This window comes from Pygoscelis adeliae, unplaced genomic scaffold, assembly GCF_000699105.1.
Source record: "Pygoscelis adeliae isolate BGI_AS28 unplaced genomic scaffold, ASM69910v1 Scaffold54, whole genome shotgun sequence".
NCBI lineage: Eukaryota > Metazoa > Chordata > Aves > Sphenisciformes > Spheniscidae > Pygoscelis > Pygoscelis adeliae.
The window spans coordinates 3192132-3216082 of record NW_008824982.1 but is presented as its reverse complement, the minus strand read 5'-3'; the positions used below and the strand labels follow the sequence as shown (position 1 = coordinate 3216082).

At 40.7% G+C, this 23951-nt stretch overlaps 1 protein-coding gene across 1 annotated transcript in view; it reads left to right on the top strand.

Moving 5' to 3' along the window:
- PKIB (protein kinase (cAMP-dependent, catalytic) inhibitor beta) overlaps positions 1 to 18618 on the top strand; it is a 57211-nt gene extending 38593 nt beyond the window's left edge. The window contains exons 2-3 of the mRNA XM_009325650.1: positions 12594 to 12768; positions 17831 to 18618. Of these exons, the coding sequence (XP_009323925.1) occupies positions 12621 to 12768; positions 17831 to 17916 (234 nt within the window). The 5' untranslated portion in view covers positions 12594 to 12620 and the 3' untranslated portion in view covers positions 17917 to 18618. The remainder of the gene's footprint in view (positions 1 to 12593; positions 12769 to 17830) is intronic.
- The last annotated feature ends 5333 nt before the right edge of the window (positions 18619 to 23951 follow it).

Sequence of the window (23951 nt, the reverse complement as noted above, 5' to 3'; positions counted from 1 at the left end):
CATGTAGATTAAGAAAGTTAAATAAAAGTTCTATGCCTGGTGGCATTCCAGCTAAAATAGCTTAAGGGTCCAGCCGTACTTCATTCAAGTCATTTATAAAAAGCACACTTTAACTTTCTACTCTGTCGTCTTTTAAATGGTCCTACGTGTACTGGTTGTTTTCACAGCCTCATTATCATTTGGCATATAAATACACTTTTTTTGGTCCTTATTTGAAGCACTTTATCTAGGTGTTTCGATAGCACGGCATGTTTACTGGAGGATCATTTACCAAAATGGAAAAGAATCTTTTAAAGCCATCTGCCTTAATTAGAGATTATTTTAATTGAATTAAATTAAAATACATTAATTCAACTGTGTGGAAATTATCTGACTGTCAGCCCAGTACATGCCTTGGAAATGACTGGTGTTTGTTCTGGAACAACAGATAGGCTATAATATTTGGAGGTCGGGATTTGCTTTTAGGGCATAATTTTTGAGAGACAATAATTTTCCTCAATTGCTGAGTAAGCCCAGGGAGTCCATAAAATAATTTCCTTAGTATATTTTACTAGAATTTTCATCGAAATATGTCTATTTTACCAAACTAGTCTATAACGGTGAAGCTCTAAGATAGGAAGGCTGTTTTAATGTCCTAGTCTGAGGGCATTGGAGGGTAATAGAGATGATTCATAGTTTCATAAAATAGAAGTATATTGAAAGGCTAAAGAAATTAAACCAAATGAATCCCATGTGTAATACTACTGACTTGTTTAGGCTTATAACTAGTATGAATTTCACCTATTAGGCCTATTCTCGTAGGAAAAAGAGACACTGAAATAGCATGAAAGTCAGGGAGGTTTATAAATCGCTGTGATCAGTTGTATCCTTTAAGCAGAGACGTGGAGGAAACAAATGGAATCATCTAAAAATAGGAAGGCAGGAGCAAGTGTAATACTGCAGATAAACCCTTCACCTGAAGCGTAAAATTAATCCAAAATAAGTTGCAAGGAAAAAGTTCTTAGTGTGTACTATGGCTCATCATAGAGCCTATTTATTTCCATCATCAGTCCTCAAGAGATTGTGGGCTCGGGGTTATTTTTTTTGATTTATTTGAAATTCTATTTCATCGGTGCTATTCAGTGGAGCAGGGTGTAGCTGGCTCATTCTGACAAAATTTAAGGACAAGATGTTCTCAAATATTTGTGTCCTCATATTCCTTATTCTGTGGAAAATTCTGGTAAGTTTTTCCCCCAGTCTCAAAATTTTCTGGCAGAGGAGTAAATCCGAGACTTGCCTTGTTCTGATCGTTTGTGCCTGTGCGTGCATGTAAATACCCTGCGGTGTCTGACTGTTAAGGTGCAGTCACAGACTTTCTGGTGCAGACAAATAACCAGGGACTGTATCGGTAGGTGTCTGATCCACTGGAGACAACTCTTATCTCCAAATCTGAGTGGGACAAATCCGACCCAGTGATCTGCTCCTGAACGTTAAAGAGTGCACTTCTAGTGCTGTCTCCTGTCTGTATTACCAAATTGCAGTGGAAGGAACAGAAGCCTTGCAATTAGATGAAGTTAAGTACATGCATAGCTGCAGGATCAAAATGCAAACCTATACTATCAGGATATGTTTCAGTGAATTGTAATTGATTGAATTTATTTTTTTTTTTGTAAGTTAAAGTCTAATGTAAATATAATTGGGAAGTCTTGTGAATCAAGGTCATTATTTAACTTAAATTAGAAGGCTAAAGGAAGACACATTTCTTGAATCTCAGTCTATTTTCTTGGTGAGTCACCATGGGATGGTGATTTTTCTACCTGTGATTTCATTAAAGTCAGTAAACGGGACTGCTGCCAAGATTGAACAGGTATGCTCTAGAGGATATGACCTGAGTGGAATTGTATTAGAGTAGGCATGATGTATGTTGGAGAATGAAGTGAAAATGAAAAATGATTCGTTTACTATTGAAGAAATATGGTATCTGAAGCAAAAATATATGCTAAAGCATAAATAAAATATAAATGGAATGTACAGAGCAGGGAACTGAGGCTCCAGATTTAAAATGTGATTTTAGAAGACAGTGCAGAAAAGGTGTGTAACATAACTTCTCAAAATGTAGCCGTATGTCCTATTGATTTTGCATCTTTGTGACTGTTACCTGACATGTCACTGACATGTCAAGCACAGCAGTAGGAAACTTCAGTAACTCATTAAAGGGTGCTTCAGTGCACCAGGGTGTCTTGCAGCTGGGGGTTAGCTCCATTTTGTTTGTATTAGACTTCACATCCCAAATGGCTGTTTTCTGTCTGGGCTTACTTAAAGTCATCAGATTACTGTGAAAAGCACAGTGATCTCTGTTGGTTCATCTTCCCCTGAGGGCAAACTGAACCAAACTGATTTTGTAGAACTTTCCAGCACCTGTGGTGGCCTAAGGACATGGTCAAGACAAAGTTTTTAGGGAGAGAAAATATCTTTTATTAGTCAGAAAAACGTCTTTGGAAAAACTTCTGGGTAGACCAGCTCTCCTTCAAGCTGAGATGGCTTTATAGAGTTATCCTACAATAGTTCACTTATATTTGGAAAATCAAAGACCTTTTACTACCCTTGAACTGAGTTAATAAAATAATATTTTATTAACTAACTAAACATTTATTGAGTTGTGCAAACATGATTTTCTTTCCAACATCCTATCCAGTGAAGAATGCCAAATGAAGTATTTTGGATTGGATTTCCAGAAGCATTTGTGGATGAGCCAGAAGAATAGTTCAGGAAACCCAGATCATGTGTGGAGTAGAAGAAGCAACTGAAGCGAGAGACAAAACAAGTAATTATGGTGGGAAGTAGTTATGCAGAGCTTCACGGTGAAAGCAAAGACCGTTGAGACCCTGAGAACCATATTTGCGTGAAGTGTTGGGGTGATGTCTACAAGATACCTTAGCAGCTCTCAGGCTGGTATTTGCTCTTTGTGAATAGGGTGGAAAAGATGCTCTCATCAACAATAAGCACTAGTGAAATAGCTGGAGTTGTCAACTGCTTTACCTTTCAGGCTTGTGCAGAAGGAAGCTAGTCAAATAATAAAAACTTGGAGTGTTAGATTTACAGAGTCACTTATGACAAAGACAAGCAGGTTTTGTTGCAGCTTGCTATCCTAAAGAAAATAAAATTAGCTTTTAGTAGTACATTAGTATTTTGATTTTCCAATAATGAGTTGAGGGTTAAGCTGACTTTGATTTAAATCCTATATCCAACCTCTATGAGTAAGTAGCAATTAATTACTAAGTTTCACTTCAGTTTTTTTGTTTTGTTTTGGTTTGTGTGTTGGGGTTGGGGGGGGTGGTTGGGTTTTGGTTTGTTTTTTGGTTTTTTTTTTTAGTTAAAACAGACTGCTATGAGTAATTCTTGGTCAGGAAATAGTGACTTCTCCTTGTGTGTGTTTGGCACTATGAAACCAGAATGCAGAAATAGGAAAAGTTTTACTCCAACTTAAGGAGAAGAATGGTGCTCTGATTTGGTTACACTTTAGCTTTTCTGAAGTGTTCATCAGACATGAACCATATCATTACAAGACAGAGAGTATCCTCTTCTATCTTCAGGCAAAGAAGAACTAAGGGGCGTGACTGCAAAACTGGCTAACCCCAAGTATTTCCACATCAGTGAGGTGTAACCAAAACTGGCCAGGGAAGAAGTCCACGCGTAGGGTGGGATGCTCGCCAGGTCTGATCCAGGCCATAAAAAACACAGCTCGTAGGTTTGAAGGAGGAAGAATCATACAAATAAGATATGATTAATCTGTTTTTATATATAACGATGGAATGTTATCTGGCCATGACAAAGATAATAAAATCAAAAGTCAGCTTTCATTTGCATAACTAAAACAATAAAGTGCTTCTGAGAGCTTGTCCTTGCTTTTGAATGGAAATAGTCTCATGCTTTGAAGGCTTGGTGACTTAGCAAGGTGCCTGCTGCTGTTCACACACAGTTCCTCCTCACTGCCAGACTGTTACCACCTAATTGCTAGATGGAGAGAAGCACTGGATTGCGTCCTTTCACCAAACCTCCGGGAGTGCCTCCAGGAGACCCTCTGGAGACCTGAATATGAAATAAACAGGGACTTTTCTCCCTGGAAGGGAGCTGCTGGCAGGGCAAAAAAGAGGCATGTCTGTGTGGAAGCTCACACTGCAGGTGCTTGTTCTTTTAGGGTCTGCACAACATCAGTCTGTAAAGGTCATCACAAATACTACGTATTCAGTTAACTAGGTGTTGTGGCACGTCATGTTAACAAAATAATTTATCCCCCTCAAAAAAAAAAATTCCTTGGTGTAGTAAACTGTCCTTGTATTTCTTGTGCAGACTCGTCAGGTTTTCTACGTATGGGTATATTGGGATAATTACACACCTAATCCTTTAAGCAAAAAACAAAAAGCCTGTTTTACTTCTCCCTAGCTAGTTTGCTGCTAATCCATAGGTTCTCTGTAGTGCCCATCTCTGTGCCCATCCTCCAGCAGAGCTGGTCTCCTGAAATGCTCCCCAAACTTTACCAAGCCTCTCTTCCTCCCTGCCTCCATCCTGCTTGCCCTCCAAAGAAGCTCCTCGTTACTGATTTAGTTGTTCTTCCTCAGTAAGGTTCCAGAGGCTCCTTTCTTCCTGTGTCGCTTTAGCTTGCATTTCTTTATCTCAGATAGACCCTCAGTTAGTCTTCCCTTCTCTCTATGTATGAAAACACCATTACAGGCTCCATGCCTCTTACTCCTCTGTCATCCTTGTGCTTCTGACTTTCAGCCCTTTGTGCCCACATGTTGCTACTGGGCAACTCCTCCTCTTTCTCTGCAACTCCTTCTCTTCTGTAAGCACTTCCACAAGGATCTCCATTCCTGGGAACCTCCTGTCCATACCAGTACCCTTTGATTCACTCTGAACTAGATGGAAACGTTCTTCATTCATGTCAGTAAGATCTCAAGAAGACTTGGGCCTTCTCCAGTAAGAGAATTTGGGTACATAGATGTGTTGGTGATGTGCATAGGATTGTCCCATTCTCATATATCTGCTAAATTATAAATTCATCTTCTCTCAGTTGCATTTTATATTGCACTGTGCTAATTGCTTTACTAGAGTGCATTGTGTAAGTGGACTCCAGTATGCCACAAGCTGTTTGCTGCCTCAGCCTTTCCCAGTGGTTTTGTCAGAGTAGTTTTCTTCCACAGAGCTGGCAAGCAGAGAACCAAATCCCTTGCTGCTTCTAATAAAGAATACAGTATGGACATAGCTGGCTTACGTAGCTGTTGACTTGTCTGTGTTGCAGGAAGTGTTCGTGGGATGCTGGGGCAGCAGGTATCAAAGTAGAGGGAAAAAGTTATTTGATTCTTCCCTAAAGAATTCCTAGTTCAAAGGCTGAGGAACAAGGAGATTGGAGAGGTTGGAGGAAAGGTGTGGTGCATGTATGACGAGTAACAAAACTAAGTAGTACAGTACACTCATTTCCTTGTGTGCCTTTGGCAATGTGGAAAATCATAAATACAAGTTAACTGCAATGTTGTAGTTGCAGGGCCTCTGCAAAATTAGCCTTGAAAACAATTTCTAAATAATTCCTAAATTACTCCTCAGGTGTGTTCCCGTGGGCGGGCAAACTTCTCTTGGATTTCAGGCAAATCTTAAGAAAGGATTTGGAAGGTGGAGCTCTGTGGCTGAACTCAGAAAGTGTACTGTGTATATGTGGGTATGTGGGACAGGCGATATTTATACATTTTGCAATAGAAAATGAAAACTCTGTGAGGATGAATGGCCAAAATATAAGAGGAAGAATTAGGTTGGTTGGTTGGTTTGTTTCCGTTGGGCTTCATTTCTTATTCCATAGTATGGGATGCATTTGATTTCTTTCCGGCATAGCCGATGCATTAGAGTTTCTTCCCTGTTGAATTGTTTCTCGTGAAGTTGACTAAAGCTTATGTCTGTTGTTGCTTTTGGTCACTCAGAGACATTTGGAAAGTGACTTGCTTGCTTGCTTGGTATTGACTGCCTTCAGCTAGTATCACTTCATTTATTACTTGCTGCAGATAACTTCTGATTCAGTTGTCGGTATCATGACCCCTTCCCCTCTCTTCCTTATTTTCTTTCACAATGGGAAAATTGTACCATTACTTAGAGCTGCTATTAGCTTTGTAATGTGTTCTTCCGTGCATCAGAGCACTGTGCGTACTCAGGGTCAAACACAGCTCACAGTAAAGCTGTTCTACTCTGTACGGGTTTGTAGAGGGTGAACCACACCATGGTATCTGTGCGTTCTCCAGAAGAGTAAAAACAGCATGACTAATGAGTTATGTGGCTTTTTTTCTCTTGTCTTTTCCATGAGTATATTTGCTTTATGGAAGCGATCAGAAAATTCAACTGAAAGTTTTGAAGTACCAGTCTGAGGAAGAAAAAAGTCCATCCCATTTCATTTGTATAGAAAGTGGTTTCATGCCATACATACCTTGTAATGCTGGCGTGGCATACTGGCTTGCACCAGTCCTTTCAGCTGCAGTATCTATACAAGCGCACACACATGTTTTTTAGGTACTGCATACAGGAGACAGCAAAAGTTAAGATATATGTTGCATTTTGAGCTGAAGATTGGTGAGGTTTGTGATGGTCCTTAATACTTCATAAAATCAATTCCCTATCTGCAACCATTCCTCATGAAAGCATAGACAAAATTTATCTAGAAATTGGACTCAGCAAGGGGCAAAATTAATCAGCTCATGTCTTTATCCTACAACTTTGGCCAAGTTTTTCAGCTTCTGTACCCCAAACTGATGAGCATCTAAATGACACGATCAAGATCTTGGACCTTCATTCAGTGCTTCTGAGAGCACCAAGGCAGGAAATGGAAGAATGGTATAATCTTAGTATCCCAGACTGACCGGTTTGGGACTAGGAAAATCATGTATGGAAGCCATTTTTGCACATTATCAGTAAGGATGTTGCCCCTCGTGCAAGAGTATAGAGTAGGTCATGTATCCAGAGCAGAAGAAACACACAAGACGTTTGTGTTAAATGTCTGTCCAGCTGTGTACACTGAAAAGAACCAAAAATGAAAACCTGTTATACAATATACCAAACTTTCAAATAGCATCCCAAAAATAATGTGTTTTATGGGCTGCAGCATCCAGACTGAGGCAGAAGATGTAGAAGGACTCAGACATGCTTCTGCACCGTAGATTTACTGAGATGGGGTATAATTTAGTTTCCCTGTATGGTAAAACAACTCATGAATTTTTCAGAGGACATGCACTAGAGAGGCCGTCTCTGTCAGTACAGGAAACCCAAATCATCTTTCTAACATGAAATAATAAAAGGAACTCTTGTTTCAACTTTAGCGATGTATTAAAAACCTGAAAGCTAACCAATTTACTTTTTTTCCTGAGTGATTCACTTCTCACTTTCGTATAGTTAGCTATATTGCTTTTCTGTACTAAGAAATGTGTGGTCTTTTGTCCTAAGCCCCAAACAGAATCGAGACTCCTGTGTTTGATATAGACATGGTAAAGACCACTTGCTTATCTTCCTGTGTGCTTCCCAGCACAAGGCTTATGAGTATGTTACAAATGTTATTGATGTGAAAAAACACATAACAGTAATTTTTCTCACAAAAATTGTTATGCGAGTGCCCAGGTTACTGTTAGTCATCATCATAATCTCTGGACTGGCTTCCTTAAAAGCATGAATGTTCCTAGCTTTTTTCCTTTTCTGTGGTCCAGTAATGCTCCAGGATAAAGCATAAGGATTACATGAGCATGTATAATGAGAATGTTCCTATTCTGAGATCTTTGGGAAGAGGAATCAAAGCTGCCGGGATGCAGCTGCAGCAGAAGAGGATGTGAAAGCATGGCAACTGCATAGCAAGGAGATGTGGTTTTCATCTCAGTTGCACAGTGGGAAACACTTAATTCAGTAAGTTTTCTGTTCTCCTTACTTAGAAACTTTTGGACCTACAGGCTTTTGGGGTAAAGGTGCTTGGAGAACACTCATTACTTACAAGTAAATAAAAAACAACTAAACACAACTAAAAAGACTAAAGTTCTTTCTGAATAAAGTAAGATGCTGAAATGCCTCTTACAGTAGGAGACCATCAAGACACAAAATCAATCAATCTTGGCTATTGTATTTTTCAGGTGTTTGTGAGAGGATTTCATGCTTTCCAGTTTGTTCCTACTGAGGGGCATTCAAAAGGAACAGCGTTTGGGAAGTGTAGCTTTCTCTGATAGCGCAGATAGCGACTATTCGTAAGACCTAAAAGAAAAGTTTTTGAGAGGAGAGAAGTGCCTGCGTGGCAAGGAGTGATGTGTTTGGTCTTTCAGTCACCTGTGTGGAGTTGCAACAATACCAATGTTAGGAACCTTCTGACATTTCCTGAGGAATAGTTTGTCCTTCCAAGCAGAACAAAACCAGTATTTTGTCTCTGTGTAAGACAGTAAAAAGATCAGAAGAAAAAAGAGCTTTCACAAATACGTATGGTGGTGATTTATTTACTTCCTAACAGATAGGGTGAGGAAGAGACAGCACTGACATTTCATGTGGACCGTGGCACCTGCTACAACTGAGCACCGTAAAGCGTTTTTTCCCTTGATCCTCAACACAAGGTGTTTCAGGAGACTTATTTGTTCTTTTCTTTTGTCATTTACTTAAATAAATTCTCATCAGCTTCTGTGACTCATTTTCCCCCAAGAGGCTGACTATGCTGCCAACAAAAGAAGATTCAAAGATTGACAGGCTATCTGTCTCGCTTAGAGAAAATCCCACTGGTAGTTGACCTGCCATTGCTTTGTCTGAGGACACTTACTTGAATGTCTGATAGATGCAGTAATTGAGTTTTACTTTTTATTGTAGCCAGTTTTCACAAGCAGAGCGTTTCCTTCCCCCTTGCACACCTGAGTGGTCTTTTGTGCATTCTGGGTGGTCCTGCAGGGATTTCAGAGGCCTATATGAGAAGATTAACCTAGTATTCCCAAAAGCCCCTTAGCGCTACGTGATGGCCCTGTAATGAGCTGCAAAGTTAGTCTGGTGCCGTGGAGTACTGATGGAGTGCTAGTTGGGATGCCAGCCAAACAAAGCCTTCAGTCTCCAATTTTAGTAGGTGAGCTTTTCTGGGAAATCCACCTGCCTTCCTGCTGTTGACCCTTTGCAAACAGCCTGCATCCCTGCTCAGCTGTTTTCCACCAAGTCCCCTTCTTCTTTTGGGTGGCCTGTTTTTTGCTATGGAAAAAAGGGAGCCAGGGAAGTACGGAACCTTCTGCTCTGGAAATCCGTCACTGTTCTTTTAGAGCTGCGCACCATTAGTCTGGTGAGCGGTGACATGGGAGTAAAACGACAACAGTAATTTGGAAGCTGAGAGAAGCAACTGCATGCAGGCATTGGCAAGATGTAAGTATCTTTAACTTGGATAAGGCTACAGCAAAATGAGTTCAGTGAAGCTGGAGGAGATGTTGCCAGCGAGAGGAGGAGTGGAATTGGGAAAACAGATGCTGTGCACACTGTGATTATTATTTGCTCTGTGAGAAGCATGAAAAATACTACACATAACAGATGCGAGAAGATGCCAAAAAGATAGTTAATTCCTGATAGATATGTTAAAATAATTAAAGGTAGCAACAGATGAAGAGTGGAGAAACTCTACATCTTTACTTGGATGTAGGCCTTAGAAAATACTATTACAAGAGAGCATCAGAATGAAATTGAAGAAATTCCTTAGAACATTAAAGAACGAAATGCCATTTATCTAAAGTACAGCAGCAAGCTATTTTGAATATGGTCTGTCATATGTTTGGAGGTGGAGTTAAGTTTTGATTTACATGGACCTAAATGGACTAAAGTTTTGATTTGTAATGTCAATTCTAAGCCTGCTGGGATAGTCCCTCATCTTTCAAATATACTTAGAGAACATCCTGTGCTAGTGCAGTGGGTAGCCCTTAACTTTTGAACTCAGTCTTCTCCTCAGCCTCTAATACATTAAATGTGGTATAGAAAAAACAAAAGTGAAAACGTAATGGTAACTGCTACATATATAAAGGATGATATACTTTTATTATTTTTAAATAGCTACGTTTGAGTTATGGCCACCGGACTGATGGATAATGATCAGCTGATTTTCTGTCTGACAGATGTTCTAGATTTGTCTCTGCATACTTTTTAAATGAAGTGCATAAATCAAAATTCACACACGTGAAAGTGTGTCAGACTGTGTCCATCATCATCTTCCTGGGTTGTCTAGTATTATGCAATGTAGGGAGATTACATCAGGGGAGAAGAAGATGAGCTGGAGAGGAAAGGGAGGGATTTGAAAAAAGTGCACAAGGTGGGTAAGATGAAACTGTACTACAGAAGAGAGTAGTTTCATATAGCATGAGTTGCAGAGCAGATTTTCTCCATTTGAAAAGTAACCATTTAGGGACCAAAACATCCGTGCAGGAGAGAAAAGAGAAAACAAGTCCACAGGAGAGGATTGAGGAAGTCTTTGGTGTGTTTTGATGTTAATGTCATTCTGTAGATCTTGATGTGAACAGCAGTCATCTCACAACAGTATTATTGTCTCACCAACTAAATGGCTGAAATGAAATGGGCAGGAAGTGCAGCAACGCTAGTATTTTGGCATTGGGAACAAATTTTAACAGCTTTACTAAGCAAAAGGAGATCCTGAGTATTTTCTGTTCTGAAGTGTAATTTACAGTCTCTTTACTTGCTTTGGTAAGCATGTGGAGAAATAAGGACACCTACAGTTAAGTAAATATGAACACCCACAAAAAGCCATGAGACTGTGTCTGTAAATATGGATTAATTCTCCTTATTTTGATATTTCTTGTCAAGTGCTGACCTCACCCATTTTAATGAATACCTAGTATAATGCTATATCTAACCGAGAATGCTGATGCACATACTTTGTATATTTTCTCAAAGTTGCACTCTTGAATGTCCATGTATAGTTCTTGTATTTTTGTTACTTATGGAAAAGATTCATTTGGACTTGACCTGAGTGTTTTCATGCAAGACAGGAACTTTCTGCTAAATCTCCAGGTCAGAACTTTCAGTTACTGACTTTGGTTAAAGGAAGTGGGTTTTTGCATGTTCAAGTCATCTTTCGGACTTGCGGATTTTACTTATGCCTTAGTTTCTTGCCAAGAAGGATTCATTTCTTTTATTGCAAGTATTTAGAGATACAAAGAAGATTATTTTCAGCCTTACAGCTGAAAGGCACTTTGAGGGAGAAAAGGAAAGTGTTCTTTGTGCTGGAAACACCAGGTCAGCATCAGCAATCAAATTTCTGCCCCTCTCTTCCTGCACATCAGAGCAAGTCATGTTTGATCTCTATTTGCCTCACTTTTTCTATCCATGAAATGAGAGCACTGGTATTTCCCAACCTTAGCAGAATTTTAGAAAGGGGACTATGATGCTTTGCTTCTTATATGAACAACACTAAAATGATTGAGACTTTCCTTATCCAATTCTTATTCTAAATACAGCCAGCTGTCAACTGAAAGCTGACAGCCTTCCATCAGATTGGTCTCCAGCCCCATCTGTATCCCTTCCCACACAAAGCACTGACCATATTTACACAGAGACAACATTCCTGTTCCCACATTGCACACAGAGCTGCATTCATATAGAGCAAGTAAATATTGTTTTTAATTGAACAATTCATGTCTGATTATTAGAAATTACTCTGTTAATTATCAGAAATTATTGTGTACAATTCTGGTATGATAGTCTTTTGTGATTCTTAATAATACAGTTGCTAATGGCAGTTTTCGCACACTATCCCTGTGTGCCACTGGCAGATAAGTATCCCCTCCTTCTGCTCCAGGTGTTCTCACTTCAGCGGGTGCCCTGGGGTGTGATTCTGCAAACACCTCTATGCCTGAACCAAAGCGCATTTTGGTCAGCAGGAGTTTTCCCATTCAATTCAACGGGCTTTGAGACAGGGATCGAGGGAGCAGAGCACTGTTGGTTCTATTATTTCCAGGATTCAATTATTTATTAGATAAAAATCACATGCACAAGCTGAGGTTAAACCAAGCTAACAAGGAGCAGAGGAAAACAAATGGCTTGATATCTGCAGGATAAAGAAAGTTTATGAAGAGTTTTAGTTTGTTTTCTGAAAGGTCTTTCTTGTATAATTTGTTCCTCTGTGAAAGGAGTTTGTTCTAACAAGATTCTAAATAAGAATCTAAACGAGATTCATAATAAAGAAAACATGCTTTGCTTCATAGAGACAGTATGGCAAAATAGAGTTGCAGTTCCCTTCCGAGTGGTTGTATGGCAAAACCACTTAAAAAGAGGGATCGGGTCATAAAAAGACATACAAGTGGCTGGCAGAAAGGGTTGTTGCTGACTCTATCCACAGGTTTCTTGTAGGTACAGAGCTGTTTGTTGTGCTAGTCTGATGTGCAAATGGCAGCATAAGGAAATGCAGAGATTCTTTTATCTTCTTCTGGGGCACAAATAAAGCTTAAGCTCCCAGTATTGAAATATGAGGCTTTTACGAACAAAAGAGCCATTGGGCAAAGCCTATGGCTATTGTATAGTTGAGCAGGTGATTAGCATCCATCCTGGCTACAGCTGTTTTCTTATGTTTGTTCCATATTCAGATGTTGCTATGAGGAAAGGAGTCAGCAATGACTGATGTGGAGCCTGTGGTCACAGATTTTGCAGCATCAGGACGGGCAGGCCGCCGGAACGCCTTACCAGATATTCTGGGCTCTCCTGCTGGTGCTGGGACTTCAGACCTGACACACAAACTGGCTGAGCTCTCCGTTTCAGAAGGTAATGGCTGCACATTCAAGAAATGGACATTTTTATGCAGTCGTCCTTTGCTTTCTCCTTAAGACTTCTGCCACCAGGCAGTTTTGATGTCAATACTAATATTTCTTTCTTCATTTAGGATTAAATTCAACCTTCCAAAGCAGTTACCACTTGTACCTCCTGATGAGACAAGTTAATTTTAACCCAGACTAAGTCTGCCATATCCACCCACAGATTCAGCGTTCAGCAGCCTGGGGAAAGGTGCTGGGAACTGAATTCCAGTTCCCCTGAGGAAGAGCAAACACAGTTGCATTTCTGGGCAGCTTGGAAAGCCATCCCTCCAGCTATAAATTAGGGTCTACTCCTGCACTGACATAACTTAGCACAACACAGCAAGCTGCGCTGTTAATCCAATTACAGCTATCCTAACTCAGGCATATACATTAAGAGTAGGGTTTACAGTGATTTACTCCTGCTAGTAGGCTTTCAACTTTGCTATCTGAGACCAGTGTCCTATTTTGCCATGTCCTTTAATTTGATAAGGTGCTCTGTTGACTTAGCACCGTCCTAATCAACACCAACTTTACATTTGAGTTCTTTTTGCTTTAAGGGGGATTTTCAGATTCAGAAAAATCTGGTTTCTAATGCCTACGAAGTGAGAATTATAGGTTGGCCCTGAGCATAGGTTGCCCCTACTTTTTTAGGTCCTGATTTGGAAGTAACTTTCTTCTCATGCCCATCACTGTTGCTGCTGTGACAAATGCCACCGCAACTGGTGGTCCCACATCCAGGAGCAGCAATGGTGTGGGTGCAGGACAGCCGGAGGCAGGCCTGTGCTGAGGAGTGGAGGGTCCATGAATCTGAACTGAAGTAGATTATAGGAGGGATTCCCGGGCTCCAAGGATGCATGTCCTGCTTGTACGTTGCCCAAAGCAATTACAGGATGTTGAGTTTACAGCCTCCTAAAGCACCATAAAGGCTTGGAGGAGATTCCTTTGATTACAAGTGCTTTGTGCTTTGGTGATTTAATTTATATTCAGGTATTTGGGGTTCTGTAATCTAAACCCAGCATGGGCCTATCGAAGGACTGCTGGGCAGGTAGAAAGAACATCTCCAGGAGGAGTGAGAAGGGACCGAATAACAACGTCCTGGCTTGAACCTGAGAAAGAGAGGAAAATAAGAATATGAATGGGTGCTGGAAGGAGGCATTACTTTTGCAAAAGGAAAGCGCAAAGATTTATGAAGGAGAGAGGGTGGACATAAAGAAAAAAGGAAAAGACAACAAGGTCAGATACCCTCAGGCTGCAGGGCAGTAGTGAGGGGAACTGGGAGAATCTGGAAGAGCAGGTGGGAAGGACAGCGGGCACTGTGTCAGAGTACAGTCAAAGTAAAGCTGGGAGCCCTGTGAGTCCAGTTAAAGCTCCTTTATTTCGAGGAGGGATTTTTCCCTAGGAATATGAAAAGTATGTCCCTACAGATTTTCTCCTTCTGGTGTGTGCGACTGGAGCACTGGAAATCCATTCCAAAGTACAGACAGTCACTTAACAGACAGTCACTTAACATTTAATGCTTTGGTTTTCAAATATTATGGTTTTCTTATTCCAAATAGCTCTTCTGCCTGGCACGGTTCGTGCACCATGACCAGGGTTCAGGCTCCAGCAGGAGAGAACTATTTCCCTTATCAAAGGGGAGGTAGATGGGAATTTATATTGTTATTAGTGTCAGGAGCTGCGGAAGTGAAGCGACCAGTCCAACCCACTGAAATATTCATTGCTACATTATGTGTAACTAACCTTTGTATTGTTTAGAGCAGTGAACCTTGAGGGACATGCACCATGTTAACCATGTTAAACAAAGCACAAAAGAATACAACAGCTGTAGATAAGTTCCTCATGTTTGTTTCATTTTGGTAGTAGTTGGAAAGAATATACTTTTTAAAGCATGCAAAATTTCTCTCTTCGATCTTTTTTTTTTCCCCTGGATAAAAATAAACATGAAAGAGTGAAAGTCTTGTTAAAAGAAATGTTACAGCACAGCATAAAATAAGTACTTAGCCCTCCAGGCAGAATAATCCTCCTCTCCTGGTGCCTATCCAATGCGTTAAGAAGAAGAAATGGAACACAGCTACATTAGTTTTAGCAAAATGGCCAAGCAAATGTACAAATACAAGGACCAGCACTGCCAAGATTTGAAGAACAATTAAGAGCACGGAATTATCCTTTGCTTTCGTCATTGACATATAGCTGTGCCAGAGCATGCCTGGAAGGAGCAGTTTCTGTTATCAGCAGTTTACAGTAGTGATAATAGGAAATGAATACAGGATACAGTTAGGTCCACTCTGACTGCTTAGATGCTTTTTGGGGTTGGGAATTCCACAAGTATCAGATGGGAATTACAGCCTCATTGTGTTGTAGGTTAAACTTCTGATGAGACAGCAAGCAAAACGAGGAGAAGTCATCAAAATGGAAAGAAAGTTTGGAAGTTCAAATGCTGTGACAGGGAAACTGTTTGTGAAACATTTGGGGGTCTTAACAGGCTTCTCTTTTTGCCTGTTTTTGGCTTTAACAATAAGTTGTTAAAAAAATTAAAGCCGTTTCCAGCTCAGAACAAAGAAGTTGGATAAATGAGAAAAGTGGAGAAGATGGAAAATGTGGCTATATAAAGTATGCCCTTTTTTTTTCCTACTCTGAAAGATTCAGTGAAAATTATGGGAAATGGTGAGCAGGACTCTCTGCACCTTCCTTCAGATTTAGCTAACGCTCATTGGATCACACATTTCCTCTCTTTCTAAAATGCTGTCAGCTGCTGTCATAGTGAAAGGATGTGCTAATACCTTTTATCTGGCTTAGAAGAGAAAAGAGTCTGTGCTTTATTTTTTATGAATATACAAGGATCATAGCTGTGTGACATACATTTCCATGTACTCTGCAAGCCACACCAAATTAATGTTCTCATGAGATGGACAGGAGAGAGTTTGGCACCAGCTGTTTATCTCAGAGCCTAACTCTGAAATGAAGACCATCTGTATCCTGTCTGATCATCCTCTGATGGTGTGTAAGTTTGGAAGGCTGAGACTTTCCACAGGTGGTTCTCTCTTCGATCATATTGGAACGATGTTAAACAGTTGATTGGTGTCACTGGTGATCCAAAGGTTGAAGAGGAGTCTGCAAGAAGTTTGGGAGCAAAGAGGCTATACTGGTCTCCCACATTTGGTAATCTGCATTAGGGCACTATTCTGCCAATAACCTTTATTGTTTGCTGAATTTTTTCTAGGTGACTGTGTATAGCTATCTTGATACAGTCAGCAGCTTAGCACCTGTTGCGCACCTAAGTGCTACCAACTATGAGATTAGATTTCCTCTAACAAACTGTTTTCCTCTACCCTGTCTGCAAGACTCCACTAATATTAGACATCCAACCCCACACAGAAACAGTCAATAGAGGAGATTGCTCTGTCTCCCTTTCCTGAACAGTGCTGTGCTATGTAATGCTGAAGGGTGTCAAATAACTCAGTTCTTAATTTACCAGTATAAAACTCCAAAGCCTCCAAATCTCTGAGCAGACTTACAACATGAAGCTGTTTCTGCCAAGAGCTTTAGCTGATGAATTGTGTACAGCAGTATATATTTGCTGTGATATGTAGAGACCAAGATACATAACTCTTTTGGCTGTGATATTTTACAGCAAGTCTCCAGGCAAATAGCTGAAAACGTACCCCTTAGATTACGGCTATTAAAGTGGAAGACGGTACAGCCAGATATGCTGAGCAGACCTCTCCTTGCCCCCAAAAGCTACGGGCTGTCTTAGATTCGGGTATACAAACTGTTCTGTTAGCACTGGTAATGCCGTGTGGGACTTGAAGGTATCCTGGTTTTGGCTGGGATAGAGTTAATTTTCTTCCTAGTAGCTGGTACAGTGCTGTTTTGGATTAGTATGAGAACAATGTTGATAACACACCAATGTTTTAGTTGTTGCTAAGCAGTGCTTACACTAGTCAAGGACTTTTCAGCTTCCCATGCCCTGCCAGCGAGAAGCTGGGAGGGGGCCCAGCCGGGACAGCTGACCCAAAGTGGCCAAAGGGATATTCCATACCATGTGACGTCATGCTCAGTATATAAACGGGGGGGAGTTGGCCAGGGGAGGGGTGACCACTGCTCAGGAACTGGCTGGGCATCGGTCAGTGGGTGGTGAGCAATTGCATTCTGCATCACTTGTTTTGTATATTCTATTATGATGATGATGATGATTATTATTATTATATTATTTTCCCTTCCTTTTCTGTCCTGTTAAACTGTCTTTATTTCAACCCATGAGTTTTACTCTTTTTTTTTTCCGATTCTCTCCCCCATCCCACTTGGGGGGAGTGAGCGAACGGTTGTGTGGTGTTTAACTGCCTGCCGGGTTAAACCACAACAAAAGATAGTGTGAAAATGATTATGCTTTGCAAGGAAATCAAGGCAAGAGGAGTTCCTGTTTCTCAGTGAGAGAATTTGAGCATCAAAAGCGATGGTGTGGAACCCTTCATCTAATGACCATGCACACTGAGGAGCTTTTACTTGTATTAGTAGTGTAAGCATTCAACTCTTAACTATGGAAGAGTGAAGTTCCAAATCAGAGTAACAAAAAATCCCCTCATCTTGTGGAGACAGGGTGAATTCTCCTAGGTATTTCTTGGCAAAGAAGGTCAGCCAGATAACTGGCACGTTCATAAACTGTAATGTTATCTACCTGAAACCAAGCAATGCTTGGAGGAATGCAATATTCTAACCTGACTTTGGAAATGACCCAGAAAAAACGAATAACAATAATAAAGAGTTATCTCCAATCTGTTTCTTACAACCAAATGCACATTGATCAGCATGTGCAAGGAGCCGGCAAATCAGCACAAATAGGCAGTTGCTTTTGGAAGATGCCCCTGCAAGTTCTTTATCTTTCGAGTTAATCTCTCTCTCTAAAGCACCCATGAGTGTGGTAATAAAGAGCCAATCCAAACAGAGATGATCAGCGAACCCAAATATTTGGCTGCATTAAAAAAGCTGTGAGAATGTGTGTGGTATAAATGTTTAATTCTGCCTTTTTTTAGATGAAGGAGCGGAGGGTGGTGAAGTGCCATCATCCAAAGCCTTGCTGGAAAGTCAAGAGGCGGAAGGAAAAAGCAATGATTCCTAACACCTAAGGACTTCTGGATTAATGAAACCCATTGACAGACTTTCCAGTTTCCCTGTGTCACCCCTTCTGAAGTGTGGTAGCAACTTTAGCAGCACAGACAAGATTTTGCAACACACTTGTACCTAGATGACATTAACGTGGAACTACTGTTTTCTCTACTGTCGTCCTTCAAAACCAATGTTCTACACATCCAAATGGGAAGAGAACTAAAGAATGTATCTCTTGTTTTGGGTTTTCTCATGCTTATAGTATTCTTCCTAACTAATCTTCTTTGACAGTTTCAATTAATATACCTAGCAGATGTACCACCAGCTAATGATTGCTTCAAAATAAAAATCCTGTTTCTTAATTTCCCAAAATAACTTCTCTCTCTCTGACATAGAGGTGTATTCACTCTCTCCACCTTAAGATGATATTAAGTATATATTAGATTACAGACATTATATGTAATTTATCTCCCAAGATCTTTGTTCTCATTAGGCATATGTAGATGGTGTGAGAAATAAAAGAAGAAACCATGTTTTTCTCTCCTCCTCCTGTCTCCAAAAGGTTTTGTAAACTACTTAAACACCAGTGTTTGTTTTCAAACTCTCTTTAAACTCTGTTCGATTATGGCAGATCATCTCAGTTCTCCCAGTCTTAGCAGTCTTGCCACTTCTGTCATTTCTATTTTCAGTCTGAATATTGTAGCTGTTCATGTGTGTCTAAAATAAAGTACCCATGTTTGTAAGTGATTAAATTTGTTTAATCTCACTGTGGAAATTAAATAGCTATCATCTTTTCTGTCTTCTGTTGATTCCTTGATGTTTCTCCTGTATGACAAGACTTAAAACCCCATAATGCATATTTCTTTTATTTCATCTGGTTTTTGCTTTATTGCTTGCTGACAATGAAGATGTTTCAATTATTGTGATTTTTACAAAGATTTTTAACCAAAGGGTTTTCTCTGCTGGAAGGAATTGTTTTGTTATAGAGGTCATGCTCCTGAAAATACTTAGCATTCATTCCCTTGTTGTAGGAGACCTAAGATTCAGGTACAGACACGCACCTTTACTGCAGCCTAGGGCAGCTGCCATTTACGTATTTCCTGAAACCTAATCAACACTGACAATTGAATGCATTCATTTGCCCACACAATCTCTCTGCTGGGCTGTAGCCAGGCGGAGGAAGCATCTCTGATGGGTACATTCCACATTTGACTGGTATTCCATCTATAAAATATTTGTGTATTTTATAGCTGCCAGAGAGCTTGTAAGAGGCCTCTCTGCACACCGACCATTCCTACTGTGCATTTACTCACGCCCTGTCTTTTGGGTAGCATTCGGTAAAGGATTCAGTTTCGTCCAACTGAACTGATACTTAGTTCCTTCCACTTGTATTCATTTAACAAGTGCAACATCCCAGAATTACTTTCAGGTTTGGAAAGGTAAAGTAACTTACTCCACTGGAGCAAAACAGGTGGCTTAAGAAAGTCTGAGAGACTGAACAAGCTGACATTGGAGGACCAGAGTTGAAAACCACAGCGGAGAGGGACTTGGAGCTAACTACAGTTGTGGTACACACTCTTGTTCTGGGTTGCAGTCCCATTCTCATGTACCAGCCTCCTTTATAGCATCACAGTACATAAAATTGTTCAATTTTAAGAAGTTAAAATGATCCCATGGAAATCAAGTAGCTGAGTATTACTGAAACAGAATGCCTTATATGCTCTAAGTGGAGCATATGCTAAAGTGCTCTTCTGGGTCATAGCCTATATTGAAATCTCCTCTTCTTTCACAGTTGCAGCACTGGATATATTTAGATTCTTCTCTTACAGAATACAGACACTGAAATTTGGGTTACAGGAATAGGTACTTAAGTATTTTGTTAGCCTAAGATGCTTTGAAGTTTTTTACTATTAAAACACCAATTACGAACCAGATTAATTTAGCAAATTATTCATGTGCTAAACTGTGTAAAAACCATTCCACAGCTATATACATACATGGAGTTAACTGCTCACAGACATACAGCTTAGAATTAATCAGAGTGCTCAACACTCTGGAAAATTGGTGCTTTGTGCTCGAGCTGTATGAACCTGTCATTGAGAGATGCTGTGTAGAAAGAATAATTTTAACATAAGATTAGAAAAACTGCATAAGAAGTAAAGACTGACAGGAACATTTAAAATGCAACTCAATCAAAAGCAGGATGAACATTTTTGATCTATAATATGTGGGTCACATATTATGCAGTCCTCATTTGCCGGTGTATTATCTAGATGCAGATTAACCAAGTTACAGATGCAGAAATACTTACTTGCCACATGCATGTACAGTTTGTGTCTAAACAGTTATTAGTCTAGGCTGCATGAGAGAGCTCTTTTGTAGTTAGTTCAGATATGGAAGAGGGATATCTAGTTATGCCCTGGATTTTGTGAAATAAACCTTTCAGTTCTGAGCCAGCTGCATATTTCTGACCAGTACAAACAAAACCACAAACACTCGGTGTGGAAGACCTTGTGCCATATAAACTTTGGTCCAGAAGAATTTATTAGTTGTGTATTACACTTGACTCAGCCAGACAGGAGCTAGCCCCTTTAGAGCTGTCTGGGGGTCTCAGTGCCATGCTGTCCAGTAGTCTGGGGTTTAGGCAGGGTTACTATCTTAAGCACAGCTAAAGTTGGGAAAGCTCTGGTTCATTTTCTTGTTAGTATCTTCAAGATAGGTAATAGTCCTACTAAACTTTGGCTGAGCTTGTAAAGAGCAAGTTAAGTGCTTCTGAATATGTTTCTCACTGAGCCAGTTTATCCAGTTTCAACCATTATCCAGGCTATACCACCCTCCCATTAGCTGAGCTAATGGGTAATTGATAACAGTGCATTCTCTTAATCCACAGGATAACAAAGTTATGGCCCTGAATCAGCAGAGAATTTTAAAACATGCTTAACTTTAAATGCAGACTAGTCTCACAGAAGTCAATAGAACTACGTAGTGCCTAAAATTAGGTACATACTTAATTACCTTGATAAATTACGGCCGCAAACTTCTATTAAGGCTAATCTGGTATTATAATGCATTAATCCCAATTTCCATTCCAGCAAGTGTGGCACAGGTAATAGCATCTTTTTCATCAGCTTACAGCACTATCCTGGGCTTTTACAGAGCAAGGAAATTCATTTTAGTACCAAGCAAAAAAGGTAACTTTGTTGTCTCCAAATTTTAGAACTTAATGAAGCAATTATTCATTCTTAGCCACTCTGCATATTAAAAAAAAAAAAAAAACAGGCAGGAAATACCCTCGTAACTTCATTGTGCATATATAAAACAATTTAGGTACTTTGAATATACAGAAAATTGGCCTCAATCTTTTCCAGATGTCATTAAGAAGATAATTTTCTTTGAGTTAGCCCTTCATCAGAAGCTTCATGTAAGAGGTAGATGAACATGCTGAGGTGCATCTTCTGTTGCTATAAAACAGGACAGTTCAATTTGTTATCTGGAAGGCAATAAAGGACTAAATAGGTTTTGAGGTAGGGGACTGATGATTAGAATGTTCTCATTTAGAGAGATTAAGAAAAGTAATTAAGCATTTTTTAAAATGAAGCTTATTTGCTATGATTCCACATACAGCTATCTCCACCTGTGGCATATACCATTGTTCTGGTATAATACTGCATAGGCTGAGCTTAGATGGATGAAAAGAGTGGCAAAGCAGTTCACAAGGTGGTATATTTTAAAAGAAATTTCCAAATCATCGATAGTACAGCAATGTACAGGCCAGATCTAGTTGTCACTGAAGACAGAGATCCGTTTTATACTAACTACAGTGTGAATTATATATAACTTTCGTTTTAAGTCATAAGTTACTAATCATACAGAAAATTTCTCCCAACTCAGAAAGTCTATGAACACAAATGCTTGGAGGCAAGGAGGCTAGTCAGTGGAAACGTCATGTATGTTTGCACTATCCAAGACATCATATTTAGTTATGTGGACTTACGATCTGACCCACGGTGGCCACTTCTCTGTTTTGCAGCTTTCATACAATGGTGATCATATAAAATAATATAACTGCACTTGCATTAGTTAAAAATGACAACAGAGCACTGGCTAGAGGAGGCTTAAACTACACTTTGCCATCAGTATTCCAAATATCCTTTATGTGTCACACACAGAAAAAGGAATACTCCAAGATTTAGCAAATTACTTAGGACTAATTCATATTCCTCTCTTCTGTCTGCTGGTGCTCTTATGTGTGATAAAACCCATGAAAAGGAACTGAACAGAGATTTCTGCATGGATTTTTCCACCGGTTTGGCACAGGCTATATTTGCTGTGCTCAGTGAGCATAAGCCCCAGACCCGCCGTGGTGCTTGTGGGTTCCCCAGGGTCCACACAGTACAAGCCAGTGGGGCTGAGCCCACTGAGGTCCCAGGGCACTTGCTCTGAAGAAGTGGTTTGGGTAGAAGTAGCAAGGGCTTAAACTGTCCTGCCATCTAGTGGGATCCTCAGCTTGCCAGGTAGTTTGTGCAAATAAGTGGAGGGAGACAGTTTAAGAGACCTCAAAACCACTTGGGAGGCAGCTGCTTGAGAGCAAAAGTGAAAATAGGGTGCGAGCTGGCCTGGTGAGAGGTAGATTGTCTCCAGCTAATCTGAGACGTTCACGTCAAGGGTTTCGCTAAGGGTCCAGTACCTTGGTGTCTCCATGTATTCAGAAAGTTGGGTGATCGCAAACAGGAGCTGTCTCGCGTCGCTGAGAACACTGCTCCAATGGCTTACATAAGCTTGGGAAAATAATGCCAGCTGACGCTTCCCCACTGCACAGGGCTGCCATTCGGAGATGTGTGGCGCTCCTTCCCACTGCCCCTTGTAGCTTACCTCCTCGACCAGTCATCAGGAGAGCATCGCCTCTGGTTCAGAGGCCCAGACCTCTCGGTGGAAACTCACTCACACTGCCTGGGCAAAGGAAAGATGCCAGGCTTGAGCACCAACAGGTGAACTAGCAAAAAGCATTTTCAACCTGTAACCTCTGTCATAAAACAGGTGTCTAAGTCTAACTTGCAGCCTACCCAGCTTTAGATGCCCACTCTGCGATTTGGGCTAGGGTGCCAATACTGCCATAGATGACTGGTTTTGATCTTTTTTAGGGAGAACTCAGTTTCATCTTCCCCACCTGAAGCTGTTCTACTGCAGATAGTAATTAGCAATAAATGCTGAGAGCTGTTATTTTATTTTATTATTTTGGTTTATTTCCCTGTTGAGCCCAGTGGGGACCAGTTCATATCCCAAGATGGCCGGGAACGACAGGAGGCCTGAAGGCCGTCGCTCCACCCTGTCCTGTGCCACATCCTAATGCCAGATCTCTGGATTTTAATGCAAGACTTACGTTTGATGGAAAATGTTTTTTCTGGCTGTTGATACAAAGCCTGGGTGCTGTGGGCTTTTCTGGATTAAACATATATTCAGCAATTGCCTGCAATGTAAAGGGCCCTGATGTGAGGATTTAGACAATCCTTACCAGTGGTTTATTCCTGGGACTCTGCTTTGCAGTGACTGATGCTGTAAATCCAGTGCTTATCATACAATGTACAGAAAAGCTAATCAGTGAGAGGCTGGTTTAACCTTCCTACGTATTTTTTTTTTTTTCCAGATCCCTTGGGCACGTTTGTAAATGATACATCAGCAGGGTAAACAAAAAGAAGGAGCATGTAAAGTGCTGCTAACCCCCAGCAGTATTCCAGAAGTAGTTTTCTAATAACGCACCTAGTTTCCTAAGGGGACAGGAGCACCTTTCGCCCGAGGGCGCCGCAGCCGCCAGGCTGACAGGCAGGCAGGCCGTCCCCGGGCCGTGTCGGCGGCAGGCGGCAACCGGGCACTTCCCGCCTGGCGGGCACAAGATGGCGCCCGAGACCCAGTCAGGCACACGGCCGAGCCTTCACCCTCCTCACAGCCTCGCCCCTCTCCGCCCCCAGTCTCGCAGCGCCTCGGAAATGGCAGAGTTTGGGCCGCCTTCGGTGTGAACCGTAACGTGAAAGGGGGAGCTGTGGCAACGGC